This window comes from Tetrao urogallus (assembly GCF_951394365.1).
Source record: "Tetrao urogallus genome assembly, chromosome: 1".
In the NCBI taxonomy this organism is placed as follows: domain Eukaryota; kingdom Metazoa; phylum Chordata; class Aves; order Galliformes; family Phasianidae; genus Tetrao; species Tetrao urogallus.
In genome coordinates, this window is record NC_136813.1 from 148,576,961 (window position 1) to 148,599,193 (window position 22,233).

At 37.2% G+C, this 22,233-nt stretch overlaps 1 protein-coding gene across 1 annotated transcript in view; it reads left to right on the forward strand.

Annotated features, from left to right (window-relative positions):
* The window catches only part of CDK17 (cyclin dependent kinase 17), a gene marked incomplete at both ends in the record, with an annotated part of 51,238 nt that overhangs the window by 13,744 nt on the left and 15,261 nt on the right, over positions 1-22,233 (forward strand). The window contains 2 exons of the mRNA XM_079549480.1: positions 6,027-6,160; positions 21,588-21,713. Of these exons, the coding sequence (XP_079405606.1) occupies positions 6,027-6,160; positions 21,588-21,713 (260 nt within the window). The remainder of the gene's footprint in view (positions 1-6,026; positions 6,161-21,587; positions 21,714-22,233) is intronic.

Below are 22,233 nucleotides of genomic sequence, written 5' to 3' on the forward strand. Positions count from 1 at the left end.
TACCCTGCTTTTATGTTGTTTTAAATTCTGTGTAATTAATTGAATGAGAACAAGTCAGTTTAATTAGAATTTTATGAATTTGTTTCAAAGTGTGTGACACTTAAACTGATCATGTTCAAGATTAAGCTATATGAGTTTTCAAGATACTCATCAAACCACTTACATCTTACATCTCCCTTCCTTGTTATCACTCATGCAAATTTTGACTGCAGTATTAATTCCTGATTTCACTCAGCTACTTCATGGTACTTTTTCTCTTTTTCTTTTTTTTTTTTTTTTTCTTTCTTCTCCTGACATTTATGTAATAGGAAGACAAAGTTGTTGGGTTTGTTTGTTTGTTTGATTGATTTGTTTTGTTAAGCAAAGCGTCTGTGTGTAAAGATCTCTGATTAGGAGTATTTCGTCTTTTATGGGCGATTTGTTAAATCAGGTGTATGTGAAACGTGTACAGAAAGAGCAGCAGAGTATAGTTTTCTATTGTGTGTTGCCTTTAAATGATGCAGTAGCCTTTTTTAAGGTCAGATTTTTTGATAAGTTGTTCCTTGACAGATTTCCAGTATAAAATTCAACTTTGGGGGGGAAAAAAAAATCCTGAACATGTTGTGTTTTTTTAATGATCTTCCAGTTTTCTCAATTTTTCACACATAAAAAAAAATACACTAGTATGTGAGTAATACAAAGAATAGCATCTATTTTCTTCTTAAGGTGATCAAGTTTTGCATGTTTAATACTCACAATTTGTAGAAAATGTTGTAATGCCACATGTTAAATATCTACAGATTTCTGTAGAATTGTCATTTCATTGAAGGTGCACAGAATAGATTTAGTGAGTGTGCTACTTATTCATCACGTTTTCCCTCTTTCTCTCTAGAATGATTAGTCACTCAAAGCTTGATATTTCACTTATTTATCATCTCATTTAATGAAAATTTAACCTAACTCTTATTTAGTAGCGTTTTTCCGTTTGTGCAAGCAAAATTACTAATGTCCTCTCTGCTGCTTCTTTGCATCTTTTCTCCCTTTGTTCCTGGCATATGGGAATGGTTATTACTCAGCAGGATGCTGAAGTATTCTCTCTATTGGGATGAGATCAGAAACGAAATGGTCAAATATCCCATGCTACCTGAGGCTTTTATGTGCGTGTTTTTATTCCTTCTATTTTCTTTCATTTTTTTTCTATTCTGGTGTGGGAATTAGATTCTTGAAATAGCACAAAGTGGTAGTAGTAAAAGGATGAGTTGGTTAAAAAAAATAATCACAGAATAAAACTAGATCTGCCACAAGTACAGCTTCAAACAGCTTTTGCTTTTGCTTGTCATTTTGCCATCATTTTGCTTTTGAATGAGATTATCACTATGAGAATTCACTGAGAGACTTGGGGGGGATTTCTTGTTTGTTTTCTGAGCACTGAACATGCTGCGGAGTTCATTTTTTTTTACTGCGGAGTAACATTTTTTTAAGACCTTTGTACATGAAAATATTTTGGTTAATTTGAGGAATTGTGAAGACAGAATTGTGTCTTTGTTTAATGTTTTGCATTCAGTTATTTTTATGGTTTTTTCAATAGTAGAGATGACCCTCATGGCAAGCTGTGACTTATCAGTGCCACTGATGCAGGTCCAGATGAGTTTTTCTTACTTGCAAAAAACTCATAACTATAGAGCTCCTGCAGTCCTGCACCTCCAGAAATATTTAATTCGTGTAGACCCTTAAAGAGACAGAATTAATAAACAGTTTGCATACCTTGTTTGGCTTAATACAGGGCCAACTTCAGGTGTCCTTGATCCATATTTATATTACTGGGAATACTGAAGAGGTGCTTGGGATACCCAAAACCAATTCTGACCAGCATGGGCTTCAAGCTGGTCATCTTCAACAGGAGCAGCAACTCTCCCATGCTTTAGCCAGTTGTCACAGTACAGTAACGATGATCTGTTTCTTTGTCATAAATATCTGAATTGGAAGGAATTATGTTTTCATAGTGTTTTCATAGGTTGTTATTGTCAACAGCAGAAGTAATTTCTCAATATTGCCTTCCTCTCTTTGAATTACTAGGGAAATTAATAATAAAATTTAGCCATTTAAAAATTTAATTTTAAAAATTAGCAAAGTAGGCTTTAGAAAAGTGCATCTTGGAAGTGCACAAATTTTTTTAACAGTTATAAGATATAAAGATCGTGGAATCCGACTACAGACTAATTTGTGGATATTACTTTAGTTCACACAGACGAATTTTCATTTGCTGCACTAAAGGTTCCCCCACATGCAGTTTCTTTTGGTAACTTCAGTTCAACTGAAATGAGGATAGCTTTTTTTTTTTTTTTAAATATGCTTTCATGGTTTTCTTGTTATACTGTAGTGATCTACACCTTTTCATAGCACAGCCATGCTGGGTATTCACTTAGGTACGTAGAGTACACTAAAACATCTTTGTAGGAGAACAGCTGTGTTGTTAAATGATGGCAGTTGAATATATTATTAAACATTATTATTAAACATTATTAAAACCTCTGAAGACCACGCAAGTTGGTTTTGATGCAGATGAACTTGTCTTAGAAAAGCTTAGTGTAATTAAATAAGTATTTGCATGATTTTCAGCTTTGCTAATCAAATATTATCATCATGCACACCAGTATAAAAATATCAGAATGCTTCGTTCTGATTCTTATGCTATTGAAATATGAATGTAAAGTATATAAAATATACTAGTATAAAGAATATAAATATAAAAAAACATCCTTGAAGTATCCCTCTTTAGAATACAATTAAAACGTATGCAGACCTTTCTGAATAGGAGCAGTTGGATAGTCAGCATATCAGAAATTCAGTCACGTGTTTCATGATAGGATAGTTTCTGTAACATCAGTAAATAATCTGCTTAGAACATTTTGGTCCATCATGGGTATGTAGGTTCTCCAGACATACCAGAATTAGTCACGTCACAGTAATTTTGAACATGGATTGGTCATCATTACCTTATGTAAGTATGAAATGCTACATTTTAGGCTTAAATGAGACAGACTCACTTTGTCTTCTCATTACTGATTTGTAAAAAGCAGAGTCTTCTTGCATCTCTATTATCTGTCCCAAATGCATGGTTCTTTACTACGTGTTCTTGAAATGTTCCTTAGCTGTGTATTACTGCATTCTTTTTGGTAGGTATTCTTTTAAGTAGAAGTTTTATCTTTGTCAATTAGAGTACTCTTCATAATTGTGAATGTTGCTTTTTGAAGTGTAAAGTTTTTTGAAACAATTTCATAATACATTCTCTTTCGCAAGTGGAACGTTGTGTATTTTAAATGTATGACAGTATCAATCATATGATTACTTTCATGTAACAGGTTTAGTTTTTTTTCCTTTCTTTTTAATGATGTAATTGCTTCACAGCATGAAATTCAGTAGTTCTTTAGTTTCATGGAAGCTGTCCAAAGAACTGTCTCTTGTCTAGCATCTGTTGCTGTCCCCACAATGCAGAGCTCAGCGCTGCCCCTCCGCTCCCTGTGAGGAGCTGCGGCCGCCATGAGGCCTCCCCTCATGGGAGCAAACCAGGGGACCTCAGCCTCTCTTCAAGTCTCTTGCTTTCTGGGCCCTCCAACCATCTTTGTAATCCTCCTTTGAACACTTTCTGATAGTTCTATGTCCTCCTTGTATTGTGAGGCTGCTCTTCAGCTTCTCATTCTCCGGCTGTGCATCAGCGTTTCATCTCAGATGTAGTCTGGCACTTGCCGTTAAATGCCATTGGTGATTGCTTAGCCTTATCTCTTCTTAGGGGAGTCAGCAACTCCTCACAGTTTAGTATTGTCTGCCAACTTTCCTTTAACTAGAAGCCTTTGAGCATAGCTCATCAGCCAGTTGTTCACTCATTGCATTCTGGTTTTTTGCCTAGCTGTATGCTAGACATTGTGTGCAGAAGGATACCGTCAGAAACAGTAGCAAAGGCTTTGCTGAAATCCAAAAGATCTCATCAGCTTGGTCAAGTATGTTGGTCAGCCTGTCATAAAAGGAGATGAAGTTTACAAAGATTTGATAAGAAGGAGTAATGTTTTATCATTTTAGCCTAAGGTTAAAGTTGATATTTGGGAGTTAACTTCTAAATCTTTCCCTCATGTTCAAACTAACATGTCTCTAGAAGTACTGATGAACCTTTGGTTTGAAACCAAGCTGCAAGGAATGCAGTTTACTTTTTTTCTCTCTTGTTCAAATCTGAGCATGTCTTCCTGAGGAAATTCTGATACACTGTGGACTTTAATCAAAATCCAGTTTAGACCCACGCTACTGCTGAAAATTGTGCTTTGTATATGGGATTTGTACTTAATTTGTGTTTAATTACAATTCTTTAAGTTAAAATAAGTGGAAGTACCTTATGAGTAGAGTTGCTCTTTTTATATCCTTTATGCTTTCTGTAAAAAGAAATTCATAGTACTAAGAAAGAATTTAGTCCTTTGAAGTTTATGTGATCCTCCATGAGCTAAACAGGACAAATGTTTTAGAAGATGTGTTGATATCCAAACTTTTGCTTGAAGGGTTTTTTATTCTTGAAAAGCCAGTTTTCTTTCTTGTTGGTAGTGATAAAACATGCACTTTCTATCTCTCTCTCCCTCCCTCCCCCCTCTCTCTCTGTGTGCTGTGTGGTATTTGTTTGTTTTTGTTTTAATTGCTGTTGTTCTGAGCAAATGCTAAATATTTTGAGGTATATTGAACTTTGCGTGTTTGGTTTATGTAAGTTTTTTTTTTCAGGGTTGGGTTTGTTTGTCAGGTTCTCTTTTACACTGTCCAAGATAATGCCTAGTAATAGGAACAGAAGACGTCAGGGAATCACAGAATCATAGGGGTTGGAAGGGACCTCCAGAGATCATTGAGTCCAACCTCCCTGCCAAAGCAGGTTCCCTACACGAGGAAATTCATGTCTTTTGTCACCTCTTAGATATGTGTATGTATTTATTCTGCAACCTTGCCTGCAATAGGGAGTTGGAACTAGACGATCTGAGATCCCTTCCAACCCAAGGCTATGTAGCAATTTGGAGCTCAAATATTTTGGAGGTGAGAGTGGAACATTACCCAGAGTAACTTGCTTGTATGACCAATTTCACGCTGTGTGTATTTTTGCATGTCATTTGTCTCTTTATGCTATTAATGATGCCACTTCAGTTCTTCTCCTCATTTCTTACAGTAATAGTCTTTCAAAGTCTGGCAGATTCTGTGGCAGTAAAGAAAAGTGATGTGTTTGGTACATACATGACATGTGAACTGTTTTATGTGGATGAATCTACAGGATTATATTAAAAGTACTAATTACAGTTTTCATAACGATCCTACAACAGCATGTAACCCAACAGGACTATTACCTAATCTTCTCACATAAAAACATAAATTTCACTGAAAAGCTTCTGAATCTCAAGTCCTTTTCTGAATCTAGTTACACATTGCAGACCTTTGTTCAGGCAATCAGAATACATCTTATTCCTCCACATGAGTGTGTTTTCTACAGCTAGAGTTTCCACATTTGGCACTTCTGAAAATGATACCTATACTTTTCAGTTGTTTTGTGTGTTGATTTATTTAAAGTTTTCTATTTAAAGGCACTTGCCAGGCAAGTAGTCTGAAAATCTTAAGTATTTTCATATTTTATATATTTTCTAGTGAATCTCAGCTTCCTATTGCAAGCACAAGTTTTTCTAACCCAATAGTAGAGGGAAGAGATAATGAGGAAAGTCAGGAGCTGAAATCCGGATGGGAAGGTGGCTTGTAGGAATTAAAATAGGAATTTGACAGTCTTTTGTTTTGGAAAATTCTGTTCTGCTGAAAACTAAGAAAAGTAATGTTAAAATTTGTGTGTGAATTTTATGAAGTATTCCTTTTTCGTTTTGGGATCCCTGAGCCATGAAAAGTGCATTGAGACTATTATTACTGTGGTGAGCCTTTGGAATAAAAATTGCACAGTTGTTTTCTGCCTGCACAAGAGAGATCATTTAGTGGAAAACTGACTGACTGGTTTTTTGTTTGTTTGTTTTTTAACTATCTTTAAGACATTGTTCATGAAAATCTGAAAATGGGGTCAGATGGTGAAAGTGACCAAGCTTCTGGAACATCATCTGATGAAGTTCAGTCTCCCACGGGTGTTTGTCTCAGAAACCGAATACATAGACGAATCTCAATGGAGGTAATTTACTTTTCATATAAGGATTGTTTAAATTGACAAGAGAGAATGGAGTTGTTCTCGTTCTTTGTAACTGGTTGTCTTCTCAAACATCTTTAAACATTTTGACATACTTAGTGTGGAGAGAGTTAATATAATAGTGCTTAAATATCTGGCTCCATTTGTCACACAGAAATAAGACAATTGTCTTGCTTGCATTTTTATGAGCTGCTTATTTTGCAAGCTAAATATGTTTTGAAACTTGAATCCAGGTAGAATTTATTATGTGTAGTTTTTAGAATATCTGCACATTCTATACATTCATTAAGTATGTTGAAGGAGTGGTGTTCAGATATTTTTTTTCTTAAAACTGTTGTGTAACCTTTCTAAAACAAATCTTGCAGAAGCAGTGGTCCAGACTGCTTGAGCCTTTCTCTCTCTTCCTGTTTTTTAATGAACGGAACTTTACATGATGGTAAACAAAAGGAGGAAAAAGTACCTTACGAATAACTGTGCACATAATTTCCTTTATTTATGAGTCTCATTATGAACACTAGCCACCCTTGTGCTTGCTTTGTCATTTCCCTCGGCAAAGAAAAACAAAATGCTTCCCTGTTTCTCGAGTGTGTAAAAGTGATAATGGTCCCTTTGTTACAGAAGCATGCAAAATTTTGCAGTTTCTCCATAGCAGTTTGTATACCGATCTGAATAGTTTGTAAGATTTTAGATCTTCTTTCAAAGCATGATACGATGTACAGGACTAGGGAAGCAGATCTGTGTAACTTGCAGTAGGGAGAAAATGCCAAAAAATTTTGATTGGTGAGGCATTCTGCTATGCTTGGAATTCCAGGACTCCAAGCATGTAATGCTGGTCTGATTCCAAGAACTTACAAATTATTCGTATTAATTATTTATATCTTCTGCTTCTTTTTTTTTTTTTCTCTAGAAATTCCTGATTTTTTTTTTTATATTAATCTCAGGTTTAATCTAAATGCTGTTAAAGCTGCACCTTTTGCATGGGAGAACTAATTTAGGTATGTTGATCTATGCAGGAGGCTTTAAAAATATCTTTAAAGCTTGCATATCAGAATGTATTCTAGATAAACTCAAAACTGAAGAAATTTTCAGACAAGTTTATTTACTTTTTTTTGCTTAATATCTATTTCCTCTGCATTTCATCTGAAATACACATTTAGATCAGGAAAGAAATAAGAAAGTTAATGGCAGATCATGAAATTAATGAACTGAAATGGAAAGATGCTGAGACTTACGGAGAAAGAGCCGCCAAAGGGCTCTCATTTAAATTAGGATTAATGTATCTCTATAAGAAACTATAAAAGAACTCAGGCAAAGTCACAGAAATTTAGGAAATCCGTGTGTAATTTTTTCAAGAGATATCAAATAAAAGCAGCCTTTTAGTGGACTCCCAACATTGTGAAGAAGTTCTAATATTACGCTTCCAGTGGCTTTCAGAAGTTTTTATTTCAGTTTGGTTTATTCAATGCTGATATTGTTATTTTTCTCCACAGTCCAAGTGCTTGTTTGTAGTTCCTGAACATTATTTTTTTTCAGTTGATTCGCCCAGTCAATGAGAGCATTCAGTTTCTGGCAGCTATTCCTGTATGTTCTATGAGGATTTTAATGTTTCCCCCAAATTACTTCAGTGTTAATTTAGCAGCTTTTAAAATAAGGTTTCAAGATAATGAACTCACTTCTTCACTAAAATGCACATCTGAATTTTAGGAATGCTGTCACTGGTGGATATTTTTAGCTGACGTAAGTTCACACTTTTGAAGTGGTCTGTAGCATGGTAGGTGCAGTTTTAAACCTGTTTGTACATGCCACAGAAAAGGAGCTGTAACCATCTTTATATCCTTGATTAAAAAGCCTTTCTAATTGTAATCATTTCAGTGCAATTTATCTGGTTTCTTAAGCAAAAAAGCCTTAAGTGATTATATCGTCTGCCTGTCATTCCCTCATCCAGTTTTTCCCGTGGGCTTTTTTCAGTCAGTTTTGACGGATGAGAATCTCAGATGATAATTTTCTGCTCGTTTCTGAGGGAAAAAAAAGCCTTCTGAATTAGGATAGACTACTAATCTATGCACTCCTGGGAAAGATGCAGCCTCTTTTAAATACTGCAGAATCCACAGGTTTTTCCTGGCTTTGCTGCCCATCAAATAGCAACAATTGCTTCCTTGGTCTTCAAGGGAGCCAAATAATGGGTTTCCTTCTTAGTCCAAATATTGCCTGCCCTGCCTTGAGTGGTTTGCATCATGGAGCTGCCTGGTTCACTACTAGTAATGTCATTATATAAAGAAATGATCTTTGCTCAGAAGTAAGTGTCTGTTATGTCAATTTTGTTTTGTTAGTGTGTGGAAATCTGTCATTTTTAGAACACAATTAGGAAGCTTGAAGCTGTATTCCCTTTATATTCTGTGTATGTGTATACACAGATATACATACACACTATGCTGCACACACAAGTTAATTAGTGTGTGTGATAGTTATTTATTTGCTGTAGTCTGCTGAAGTCATTAATCATATATTAAATCCATTGCAAAATATATTTGAAATATACAGAGTTGGCTAAACTCAACAAACTAATATTCTTTATTTTTCTGTGTTAGAATGAATGTGCCTGTCTCAATATCATTATATCCTTGTGCTTATTTTGGCTAACATTTACTGTATTAGTAATATTTTTTAATATAATTTCTTCTATATCTTTGTTTCTACTGAATTGGCAGAAGTCCTGGGTTTTTTGTTTTTTGTTTTGTTTTTAAGGAAACTAATCAGGTAAAACTGAAACTCTGGAGAAAATCTTTTTTTATATTTAAGAACTTTATACAAGCAAGATTTAATGCACAACTTCCTTAAAATTCTGCAAATCAGTGGCCCATTAAAAATAATAATAAATGTTTGCTAAAAACATTCAGTAATTGGTGCTGATTACCAAGTCTGTGTCCTAGCGTTCTTGGGATGTTTTTTGCATGTCAGAATATACGTTTTGATCTTTAGTGTCCACCATGTTACTGTTTTCTCTGTAATTGTTAAATAATTCTGAGCCAGAGTAAAACCAAACCATTGCGGGATTCCCTTGTCAAGGGTATTTGGAAGAGAACATGCCAGAATCTCATTTTGTTGTCTAGATAAAAAGTATTTTGCAGGTAACCTATAAACTACTAGTGATCCATAGCGCAGTTGCTTCCCCCCTTTCAGTAATCATACTGACAGTAGTTGCAAACATATACTGTGTGGGGAATTTGACTTCCAACAGCAAGTGTTCATTGGAGGCCCTGTGCCCATGCATTGGATAGTGAATTCTTCGTTAAGTACAATACTGGGTAAAAAACAGGGAGATGCAGTCTATGCAAATTGAAACATCTGTTTTCCTTTCCCAGAAATCCAAAGTCTGTAAGCTGTCTTCCTATGTGAACTGGCAGAGGGCCATAACCCACTGTTCACCAGCCTGTTTCCCAGATACTTTATCCTGTGAAACAGTTCTTATCCATCTGACTGTCACATTAGTGGCAGGAGTTTGTTCCAGATCAGACTGCTCCTACCACGTTGCTGTAGGGTATAATTTTCCCCTGGGAGGATTAGCTGCAGATTTAATGCTTTTAACTCAGAAGATGAACAGAAAGGCCGTAAAGCAATCTTATAGTTATGTGTGAGTTATACTGATTACTTTCAGAAAAAAGAATGCACGTAGTTGAAAAATAAGGTTTTGGTGAGTCTACACTTTTACCAGGGTTATGACTGCTGCACAAGTCTTGACTGATACAGCTTGAATAACTGAGTTGGCTCCTGGTCCTGGTTAGGGAAATGCACCTGCCTTAGAGAGAAACCCACAAAATAAATTGACCTGTAAGCAGATGTAGTGCTACAGTTTTCTCTTTGTAGGCTTCAAGTTAGAACATGGTTCAGGGGTTCCCATTCCAATGTGTTGTAAATAGGGCACAATCAGCCTCCATTCATTTTAAATTCTTGAACAGTAGACTGGATGGCAGTACTGATTCGGGCTTTAAGTTAAAGGCAGTACAGTATTTTCTCCTGTCATTAGTTTTGGGAGCAGGAAAAAAAACTGCAGGAAGCATTGCAGAGCATGAGCATTCATCCCAGCTTCTCTTACTACTTGGCAGGGTGCTGTGGATCCCTGCAACAGTGCCTCTTGGGTAAGGCTTCAGTGAGCAAAGATTCTTCCCGCTTCTTGTTAGCTCTATAATCCTTTCTGCCTTATTTACTGGATTTTGTTTAATGTCCTTCTCTGTGCATTCTGAGATGATAGAGATCTCCTGCTCACCTCTTCCATGAGTCTATGTGATCACCTACCAGTACGTAGAGGAAAAAAATAACATGAAGCTGACTACCATCAAGATGTTTACTTCCTGTAACATGGGCACTGTATTATCTGTTCTCAGTTGCACTTGGAAACTGTCTGATGTTATGCATCATTACACAAGAAAATGTGCTGTTAAGTTTGTAGGCTCCTACTTTGAGGCTCACATAAAACTTGATTCATTGGAAATCCCGCTTCAAAAAATGCAAGTCCACATGCTAAATGACTTGCATGGCATTGATGGAAGTGATGGGGCTCCTTTTGATCTGTTTGATTGGCTGACTTTCATTTCTTCTCCTGTCAAAAACAGTCACTGCTACAAGAAAAATAATTTCAGCTGGGACTTCTGGAACTTTCCTTTTAATAGATTTTTCTAGGAATAGGGATTACTGTCGGGTAACAGCAGAAAATATCTTTTTGCCCTTCTGTTAGGAGTCTCTATAATCCCAGAAGTCCTGGCATTCCCCTTACAAATGCTGTTTCCTTAGAAAAGTTACTTCATTTTGCGATACCTGTTTTGTAAGGATGGAATATCTGCTTTTTTGCTTTTTCTCACCAATAACTTGGCTGACCTTTTAAGTTCCTTCCTTTCTGAGTTCTCTTTACAAGTAATTTGGTATCGTATTAGATGTATTTAGCCATCTACAAATCAGATCTCACTTGGATTATGGGTACACAGCAGATGAAAAGTTAGAATTTGGATGCAGCTTCCTACCCTGCACTCCAGCCTCACTGTTATGTCCAGGAAAGTCAAATGTTCAGTTCCTGATTTCAGTTTATTTTGAATAATTGAATTTCCTATGCGACTTTCCTCTGATAGTTGCTGCTTTATCTTGACACGAATGTTTGGTGATAGGGGTTAACAATAGAAAGTTACTCTGTTAGACTGCTCAGGTTAACATTAAATACATTACTGCTTTTGCTGTGATTTCCTTTGGTACACTGGTTCTTCTTTTGGTATTTCTTGAGACTCTTGCAATTTAGAAATGAGAGTTTTGCAGGAAGAGTTGCATTTGAAGGAAAAGATACTCTTACCTCTCAGAATTTTGACTTGTGCCATCAAGGCTCCAAGCTTGATTTTTATAGTGATCTGTTTCTCACTGTATTTTTTCCAGTTCCGTTTCCTTGCTTTGCAAGCCTCATCAGCTTATCTTTTTCTTTGGGGCGCTTTGTCCTACTGCTCTGTTAGAGAAATAGGTCAAAACATACAGAAAACTACTCTTAACAATCAAGAAGATTAAGGAGTAAAAGGAGCAGAGCTTGCTTTATTAGCATCTGTTACCTCCCAGCACCTACCACTGAGTCAAATAGCCACTAGACCCTAGGCATCAGCAGGGTTTATGTTAAGAGGCTGATGTGGTATCTTGTTAGGTGGTAAAGGCAGGCACACAAACTCCGAAGATTGGCTTTTTTATTGTTATTCTTTATTCTTCCCTATGCTCCAAATTCACTTTTTCATGAGTACTTTGAATTAGTGACAAAAACCTACAAGAGAGGAATTTTTGTGTATTTATACACTTGACTAAAATGAAGTAATATTTCGCATCTGTATTTTATTTATCTTCAGATTTTTTTATCACACTTATCTGTTTCATTTTCATTAGTTGTAAATGGAAGCTCCTGGAATGCACTTTCTGAATGCTGTATTAGTGCTAAGTAGTTTCAACCTTTCACCATAAACTGCTTCACTGACATCTGAGGTGTGAAATAAATCAGAAACTTCCTTGTGTTGTTTGTTTAAAGCCAATTTCTATTCATCTTATCAGTAGTCTGAAGTGTGCATCCATGGAATAAAGATTATTTTAAAAATTATTTTGGTGAGGAAACGGTTCAGAATGCATATCTTTGATTGTGTGGGAAAAAAAATCTGCTTTTTGATCTAGGTAGCTAATTCCATTATTTTAAAAACACTAAACACTACAAACATTACTTGTAAAATATGTATAAAATTTCACTGCACTGAAGGAAATAAAAGCAAAACTAGCTGCTAGCACTTCTGGTTTCTGGTCTTTGAAAATTCATTACATATTTTTATTTCAGTGGCTGTAGCTACTGTGGAGGTTGGTGATAACTTTCTTGAACTGGCAGTGAAGTCCTTGCTCTGTTGATTGATGAAAATAGATGTGCTGGGAAACTGTGACTCCCAGTCCCAAAATAGAGACTAATCTTTGCATTTTTAGTAATACTGATATTTTGTTGATTACAATTGTGTGTTCGTCTTTGCCTAGCAACCCACCATAAAAACTGATAAATTTTGTTACGCTGGGAGTGGAGGCAGGGACTAAGAAATGTCTGTGGTCATTGGTATTCTGAGTATGTAGCTGCATGTAGTCTTCCTGATGTGATGATATTCCTGAGGATGTTTTGAGTGCTTGATCTGAGGAAAATAAAGAAAAATCTTTGTTATTTAATTGGCTAATTAATTTCATTTTTTCCATCATTTCTGAATGCTTTCTTAGAATAATAGAATCCTTAAAGTTGGAAGAGATCTCTGAGGGCCATCTAGTCCAGCACCCCTGCAATCCACAGCTAGATCAGGTTGCCCAGGGCCTTATCCAGCCTCACCCTGGAAGTCTACCAGGGATGGGGCATCGACCACATAACTGGACAGCCTGTTCCAGTGCCTCACCACCCACACCATAAAAGATTTTTACCTTATATCTAAATCTACCCTCCCTTAGCGTGAACTATTTCCCTTGTTCTGTCTCCACAGATCCTGCTTAAGAGTCTGTCCCTTCTTTCCTGTAGCTCCCCGTTAGATACTGAAAGGCCACCACCAGGTCACCTCAGAGCTTTCTCTTCTCCAGGCTGAAGAACCCCAGCTCTCTCAGCCTGTCCTCGTAGGAGAGGTGTTCCGTTCCAGGCATAAATTAATTGTGCTGAATTTGAATTGTGTTGAATTTCAGTCAACTGGCTAAAAACTGCGTACATTTGTGGAATGAGAAATAGCAGTATTCCTTCATAAATGGATCTATCTATCTATCATTCTTTTTTTTTTTTTACTGATTCTAGCAGAAGAAAGGATACTTTGATGACCCTTTCCTTAAATTTAACAGCATAGAAATTGATCCCTTGCTTAATGTTTTTAGGGGAAAAATGTGTATCAATAATAGCATTCACGTGTAAAGGAGACACATAGTATTCAAGTGCAAAATGCTGCAGGAGACAGAAAAGGCACACTTTCTGCATTGCAGTGGAATCAGTTGCACTTGTTCATTGCTATGTAGTCCATGTTTTTGCACTGAGGATTTTTTGAGACTGAGAGTCAGATACTCATCCAGCTACTTGTACATTTTTGAGTGGTGCTTTAAAAAAAAAAAATTAAAATTTGTTAGAAGAATTTTTGCTCACAATGTGCTGTGGAAGTAGAACAGAAACAGTAGCCTGTTTCTGCATACTTCAGATAGTATAGACTAGTTAAATCTTTTGTCCTTATGTTTGCTGTCTCTATCAGCTCTGATAGATGGTGGTATATTAAGACAATTGTTTGTATTGTAGGCATATTTAGAAAGTTGCACTCTTAATTCTCTTAAGCACTAAAGATGTGCAAAGCCATCTTTTATGTGAGGTTACGAATAATTGGAAGAAGAAATCCTAGTAAGCTGTTCTTCAGCTCACAGTACATAATATTAAAACAATCATTTTAAAAAAAAAAAGGATAAGTAATTAGGATTTTATAAAGCTAGTAGGAAAACTCATGTCAGCTGTTAGAAGAGTGGCTCTGGTTATAGTAATTGAGTAATTATTTATGAAGTTGAGAAAATAGCATGCTGCATGAATGATGTCAGGTTTTTTGGTGGCTGTGTATGCTGGTGTATTGCTTCAGGACCTTGCCAGTCTCTTAAGTCTGCAGTGCTGTCACCAAATGAGAAAAATCTGTACAAATTTATTCTGTGATTAGAGGCTGTTTTTTTCCATTTGCTTTTGCCTCTAGCAGTCTTGTAGTATGTCATAATACAGTACAGGATAAAGTTGGCTTGAACTGTGCTGTCATTTGGAGAAAAAAAAAAAAAAAGCACTGAAATTTGATAAAGCAGCATTCAGGGGGGAAAAAAACCAAATGGTATTCAAAACTGAAGTGGTGTAGCATGTTTACATTCTCATAGGCATAAGCAAATGTGTTTCAACATGTTTGCTTTGCGTAACATGTAGTATATACCATGCCCATTTTTCGTTTAAAATCTGCAAGGAGAATGTACTGTAGAAGTACGTTTTTTCATAGTGAGCTTGAAGCTGAATTGTGTTGCATAGAGGATTATATGATGTAGCATTTTAGATTTCATTAAGCATTCCCTTGTAAAAATTAAAAAAAAAAAAAAAAAAAAAAAAAAGCATTGTAACTTATTAGTAAACATCTTGTGGTTGCAGCTGACACGTCTTGCTATTGCTTGCTAAAACCACTGAGGGGGCTAATTCAAACTGATGCTTACACAAGAGTAAATTGTACTTGTTTGATCTGTAATAGATTGTTTGGGATATCAGAGTGATGTCTGTAGACTCAGAAGATGAATTATATTTTTTCAGTGATGTTATTTAGAAAAATCAACTCCTGAAAGATAAGCTAAAATCTTAGGGAGAGTTGGCTGTTAGAATATAGTAATTGTGTTCTGGAAACGTAACTATCAAGAATGAGCTGAAGAACCAAACCGAGAAGGATTTTCATATAGTAGTGCAGCTTGGCAGTATTAGGCTACTCCGCTGACTAGCTATTCCTGACAGAGCTAACTTCCTTCTTGTCTTGGCTCCTAAACCTGAATCAGCAGGTAATGACTCATGTTGTTTGAAAGGAGTAGTAGTGTTCTGCCAGTTGAGTTGCTCAAACCACATTGCTGAGTCATTAGCTTTGAGCCTGTTCGCCAAGGAACGTGTGGCCACAGGCAGTGGAATATCAGTCCTGGAGATAGTTGGCTGTTAGATTGTCTAAATGAAGCATTCAAGAAATAACTGAGGATGATCAGACAACATATCATAGGTTTTGCTTCTGGCTTTTTTGACCTATTTCTTGATAATATAGGACTGCCTTTTTTTTTTCCCCCCCCCCACTTCCTTCTGCTTCACTAGCAGAAGGCCAAATCTCTTTTCTCTCACTGCTGTTTGTGAGTAGACTGTCAGCCTGAAGGAAACTGTCCAGAAGTTGAAAGATTGGCAGCGTTTGTAGTCTGATAAATTTGGGAAAGAATTCTTGTTGCTAGAAAGAAACAGTCTACAAATTGGCACAACCATGAATAGTAAAGGTCTCTGTTTTTCTGGTTTTCCAGCTAAGATACGCTACACTGCAGGGTAGTGAGAATTGAACTTACAAATACCTCAACATGTTCTTCCAACCTTCTGTTTGGATGGGTTTGATTGTTGGTATTCTATTTTGTGCTAAATTTTCACCTTTAATGTCTGAACGTGCTGTGTAAGTCATAAGACATAAATGCAGTACTAGCCAGACAGAAGAAAAGACTCCACACTGTGTAGCTCTTCTCAGAGCATTTGATGTATCTAGTGCTGGAAATAGTAAAGATAAGCACAATTTGGGGTGGTTTATCTCTGTAGACAACGCAGTAATACTAATGTCACAAGTGCTTATATGTTTATCTTCCATCACGCAGAGTGGAACAAATGTGTTTCACATTTCAGGCAAATTATGAAAGTAGTATGCCAGCAATAAAGCAAGACTGAGAAATAAGCATTGCACATGAAGATAGAAAATGTGTTTTTAAAATATAGAGGGAGAGGGAAATGCCATAGGCATTCTGGTTAACATAGCAAAGCAACTGATGCTTGAATGTGTTCTCCGGAATATATTCTGAAGATGGATCAAAAAATAGCTCACTAGTAGCATATAGTTTACTTTAGGCATTAGAACATTTAGCAGTTGTATTTTTACTGGGTTCTGATTTATACTGTTGCAAGTTGGCCTTAAAGATAACAATTTAAAAAAAAAATTAAACTAGAAAATATACAGATTGACAACAGCTTTTTCATAAATCAGGCATGCATACCGGTAAATGCTATCATTTTAGTTTTCTAGAAGATTATTTATTTTACCTGAAGCGCTTTGTTGTCTCTGAAAGCAAATGTTTTGCATTCTGGTAGTCCTTCAGTTGCTGGAGTTACAAAGGACTGCATGCAGATTCCCCTGCATAGCTGCAGAGGTACATAAATGTACATAAGATAGGGAGTCATTCCAGTTTCCTACCTTAAAAATGAAACAAATTTAAAATATTCTTAGCGGGATACCAGTATTAGAGTGCTAAACAGACAAGTTTAAAAGTCTGAAGTATCAAAAATTAATGTTGGGAAAATAATCCTGCAATTAATTTTATGCGCTTCCTTATTAATACTTTAAACAGCACTGTGACAGGATCTTGTAACAGCCTACATATTTAACAGCCTGCTGATAATTTTCATTCTAAAAGGGATTTTTGGTTATAGTCTTTGTGTTTTAGGGTTTTTTTTCCTCTTCTGAGAAATGTTAACATGTCATTAAGTTCAGTTGGCCACTGAAATTAGTCTGGACAAAGTCCTCTTTCTGAAAAGTGTCCTTTTTTATTGCTTCATGGAATTCCGCAGAAGTTTAAGAGAATTAGAAATTCTTAAAAATCACCATTTCCTACAGTTGCTCACATTCCACGGGTGCAGCCTGGCATCGTACCAAAGTGACAGCAAGCAGCCCAGCTGGAGAGGGCAGGTTTGGCTGCAGCTGAAGTAACAGTTAGGGCTGTTAATGGGCACGTCTGGGCACAGCTGCAGGAGTGGTACGAGGGAGTGAAGATGGCGACTGTGTCTAATGCACAGCCTGCACACACTGAGGCTCGAGCTTTGGCTGCCCTGTTTCGTACAGCCCCGTGAGAGGGGAACAGGCTGCCTTCCCTCAGTAGCACTCTCTGCCTGGTACATAATGCTGCCTTGTGGGTGTGCTGGGCCGGGATGAGCAGAGGCCGCTTCCATCACAGCAGCCCCTGTCTGTGGAGCTGCACAGTAGCTGTGCCACTGGCTGACGTGCAGGCAATAACCCGGGGGGTTTGGGGCAGGGGCTGAGCCCTGCTGGCACGATCTCAGGACTTTGTCAGTTCCCCACGCTGCCCCTTACATCAAAGCAGCACTGGGCAGGTGAGAGCTGGGATGAGGCATGGTGGGACAGCTGACTGTGGGGATTTTCTGTGCTGTTTACATTGTGCTCTCTGAAAAATAGTGGGGGAAAGAAGGAGGAAAGGGGATGTTTGTGGTCACGGTGTTTGTCTTTTGCTCTCCAGCAGCCACTGGGCAAGCTGAGGCCCAGCTTTCCAGGAAGTGGCTGGACATCTGCCTGCCAGTAGACAGCAGCAAATGAATTACTTCTTTCATTTTGTTTGTACGCACAGCTTTTGCTTCCCTTATTAAAGCAGTAGTCCTGTGATCCACAAGTCTGCTCACCTTCCTTCTGTTTTCTCTCCATCCTGCTGGTGTGGGTGGTGACTGTGTGGCTGACACACATCCTGCCAAGGGCAGTGGGCATGTCTGGCTGCTGGCAGACAGCAAGTTGCCTTCACATCACATTCCTGTCTGTGAGCTATAAAAGCTTGCACTTGACTGGTAGGGTTGTTCTTGGACTTCTTTTTATCATCTCTTAAGTGAGTTTTTTAGCTCTATTGAAATGATAAATTTCAGTTTTCAGCTTTGCTACTTAGCCAGTAGGAAACGTGCTCATTTGCACATCTGATGGATCCCACTTATGTTGCACTGCAGCATTTAATTATGATGGCTTTTTTTTTTCCCTAATGAGGTGATTGCTTCAATTATTACAAAAGCTGGGAAGGATTAAGGTGACACAGGCAGAAAAAATGCATTAATTCCTTTCAGCCATTTGGGTTTGCAATCTAAGTGACTTTCTTTAATTTTGTCTATATTAGGTAGTTAAGTAAAGGATAATTACATTGCTGAAAAGACTTTCTCTGTCGAACTATATATATGATCTTTCAAACATTGGTGCCATAAAAGGCTTCTGACTGTGGTAGGTAACGATTTTAATATAAGGTTTAAAAAAACGTTGTGGCTTAGTAGACGTTTCAACACAGCCAAATATGTGTATAACAAATAGAAGTAGAGTGCAGATTGTTAGAGGGAAAATAGCTGTGAAGTGCCTCCTGTAGTTTCCATGAAGTCATTGCGTTTCCATGTAGAAAAGAGACTTTCTTCAGCTCTACAAAGTTAAGGAGAACAGATAGGGTTGTTGGGGGTTTTTTTTGTGTATATATATGATATGCCAAAATGTTACGCCTCTAGCAAAAAATAGTAAGCTGAGGGGGGAAGAGAGTTTTAAAGCTATGTATCAGAAGCACTGAAATTATACTTAAAAACAGGTACCTTACTCTTGAAGAAATCTTCTCTCTGCTGTTTCCATAAGGTTTTGTTAATGTTTTTTAAAGAAGCTCACAAGGGGCTGTTGTGTGCCTAAAGTAGATCGTTGTTGATGAGGGGTTTTTTGGTAACTGGATCAAGTTTTGGCCTTTACGTCATTGAGTCCTTATATTCAAAACAGTATTTGTGTACGCACTGTGGAGCACAAAGCACAAGGTTGCAGCTTAAGGTCAGTTGAGAACTGAGGATGTCACATCTCTGGAGTAAGTCATGGGGAGTTTTGCAATTACTTATTGCAGTAGTGCCACTGCTGGAGCTTTACAAACAATGAAGGGAGAGTGCTCATGTGTAAGTGCTAGCTGCCATTATAATATTTTCTGGTACTTAAAATGTTGTCTCCAGTTTTTATAGTGGCTGAACTCCAAACTAACAAATTTGTAAGAGCTACAAAGAACCTTAGATTTGTTTCCTTTCCCTTTCTCTCCGTTTGGAAAATAAACGTGTTTATTGACAGCAGGCCTTGTGTACAGTATGGGCGTATTTTCAAGTTGTTGTCAGAGCTTAAAGATACCTTGGCTTTGTTCTTCCCACACACTGATCAACTTTGTATGCTTGGAAATGCTTCTTCAGGGCTGTGGATCTAGCTGTGAAACACCACTTCTGTTACCTCAAAGATGAGTGCTATGGGCGAAGATACAGACTGAGAGCTCTGGGTACAGTCAGTTTGGTATTCCATGAGGCATTTGAATTTTGTGGCCCATAATTTGAGTACTCCTACAAACAGATGCTATTAAAATTCTGATTATCAAATAAGCTCAACAAGAACAGTAATAAGAACACTGCAACAGATTGTTGTAGTGATAATAGCTAGGAGTAGGGAGAGCTATTTTGCTGTGGGGCATATAGGATAATGATGATATGTACTGTGTTCAGCAAGTTACATTAAAAACAACTCAGTGTTCTTTCCTTTTCTTGGCTTGGAATTTCTGTTTCAGTTTATGTGCCGCAGCAGCAGGAAAAAGAAAATTAGGACATTGTCCACAGTTTGATCTGGAATCATAAGAAGGTGGAGTAGAGGCTGATACTGGTCCTCTTCTTGGCATTCCTGTCTGTTCCAGCAGTTGCAAGGGTTCCCACTACAGTGAGATGATCCGGTTTTTTCCTTTGTGCTCACCTGTTTTGATGAGCTACCTGAATTTTCTGAGGAATACAATGAATATTAGGGTGAAATGCTTTTTTGTGAATTTAAATTTTTTTTTTTTTTAATAATCTGAAACCCTCTGAAATAGGGGAGTAGGGCAGTTCTCTCTTCAGATGACTCTAATTCTACTGAATTTGAGTTGCCTGTTACAAAAAAAATAGCAGAGCTATTCGAGAAGAAGGAAAGTTCCTTAGTGGAAAATACAGTTTTACTGAAGGATTACAGCTTGCTCTCATTATAATTAATTAGTTCCTCCACTATTCCCGAAACCACATAGGCACTTTTAACATTGCCAATGTTTTAACATTTTTGAAATGCCGAAGTTGAAAATTAGTAAAGAAACGGTACGCTGCCAGAAGTGAGGGATCTTTTTGTTTTCTTTTAATTGATCTTCAAAATGTTGGTCAAAGCTACCATTCTGTGAACAGTACTCCTTTTGTTTGAATACTGTGGTTCCAATTTGAAAATTTTGTACAGAGTATGAAATGCAGACACTGAATTTTCCAGTTTTGCAGAGAGGCTACTGTTGAGCAACAAAGCAGAAGCTAACAGAGACTTTGTGCTCCATGCTGAAGCAGGTATGAGGGCTGAGAAGAAAACAAGAGGGTCGAATGTCAGAAGTTAAACCTTTCTTGACAGCTCTCCAAAAATTTGTCTGTATGCAGTGGCTGTTGTGAAATAGCACATGTAGGTCAATTAATTTGGAAGTTGAAGGGGTTGTGAGTTAGCACTTCTGTCCTGCCTGAAATTCAGTTAAATGCAAAAATAAATTTATTCTTTAATATATTTTAAATTACATTTTTTACTCAGCTGTTGTTATAGGTACACATATAGATCATACATAGACGTGGATCACATACAGAGCCAACGCTGAAAGCTTAGCAAGTTGTCTACTCAGATCTCAAGACCTGAGAAGTCTGATGATCCACTTCTTTGGCAGCCTAAGCCAATTTAGCTGCTGGCTTCCTGGGATTGCCCTGCTGCCTCCTTTGCCCCGTGTTCAGGCTGTGAGCTTGTCTGACCTTACACTGAACCTTTTTTGAGCACAAAGTTGGCAGGAAGCTACGCACTTTGTGTGAGATAGTTTCTCAATGATTTAGCATGCTGAAATAGTTCAAAGCTGCTGCAAAGGCACGAGTAGAAACACATGGCCAAGGCCGAGGGGAACAGAACAGGCTTGTCACTGTCATTAGAATCTAGAAGTTTATAACCTTCAGTAATCAGAGAAAGTAATGTAGTTTGAATTGTGGCAGTATCTTGTTACTGTAATTGTAATATCAAAATAAATGTGTTAACTACTCTTTGAATTCTCATTTTCCAGCATTCCAGGTATTTATAAGTATTCTAATAAAGTCAACGGATGTGTCCACAATGCAGTTAATTACATTTTAGTATTTCATTCTTCTTGTTAAAATAAATTTGATTTTGTATTAAACAATTTGAAGTATTATTAGAAGAGAGTGTGGTTTTAAAAAACAATTTCATTTCGGTAACAGTAACGGGATAGTAATGATAACACCAACCAGCTTTAGGAAATCCTGAATTATATTTGACACTTCTCTTTTTAATGTTACTTACTGCAGGATTTGAACAAGCGTTTGTCCCTGCCTGCTGATATCAGGATACCCGATGGTTATCTTGAAAAGTTACAGATTAACAGCCCGCCGTTTGATCAGCCCATGAGCAGACGATCTCGTAGAGCATCTCTAGTAAGTGTAATGCATCTTCTTGACCTCCTGGGTCTTAAGATTCCATTTAATGCAGATGTCCCTGTACTGGAAATGTGGTTCAATTTCATTTGCACCTTGAGTTATATGTCCTGAAGGACAGAGGAGATTGGTGTGTACTGAGCACCTTTAAAATCCATTTAAACAACACGCTTTCCTTTCATTCTCTTCCCCTTCTCTTTTCTGCAGACTTTTCCCTGTCATTTCTTAGTGAGGGTCTTGAGCTGTTGAAATCTGTGGCTAAATTTTACTCCCATAGTACATCCTTGTACTGTTTTGAACAGTGATGATCATTTGATCCAAGAGCCTCTCTAATCTTAGGTCCACAGTGTGTGTCTTGTCAGAGTAGGAGGGCTCTAAAGTAGCATAATGTGAAGACAGCTATTCACTTTTCTTTCTGTATTTTTAAACAAATTTTCTTTCTCAAATTTGCTGTTGAAATGATTATATTTTTTGGGAAGCATATATGAATTCATAAGAATATTAATAAATTCATATTTAC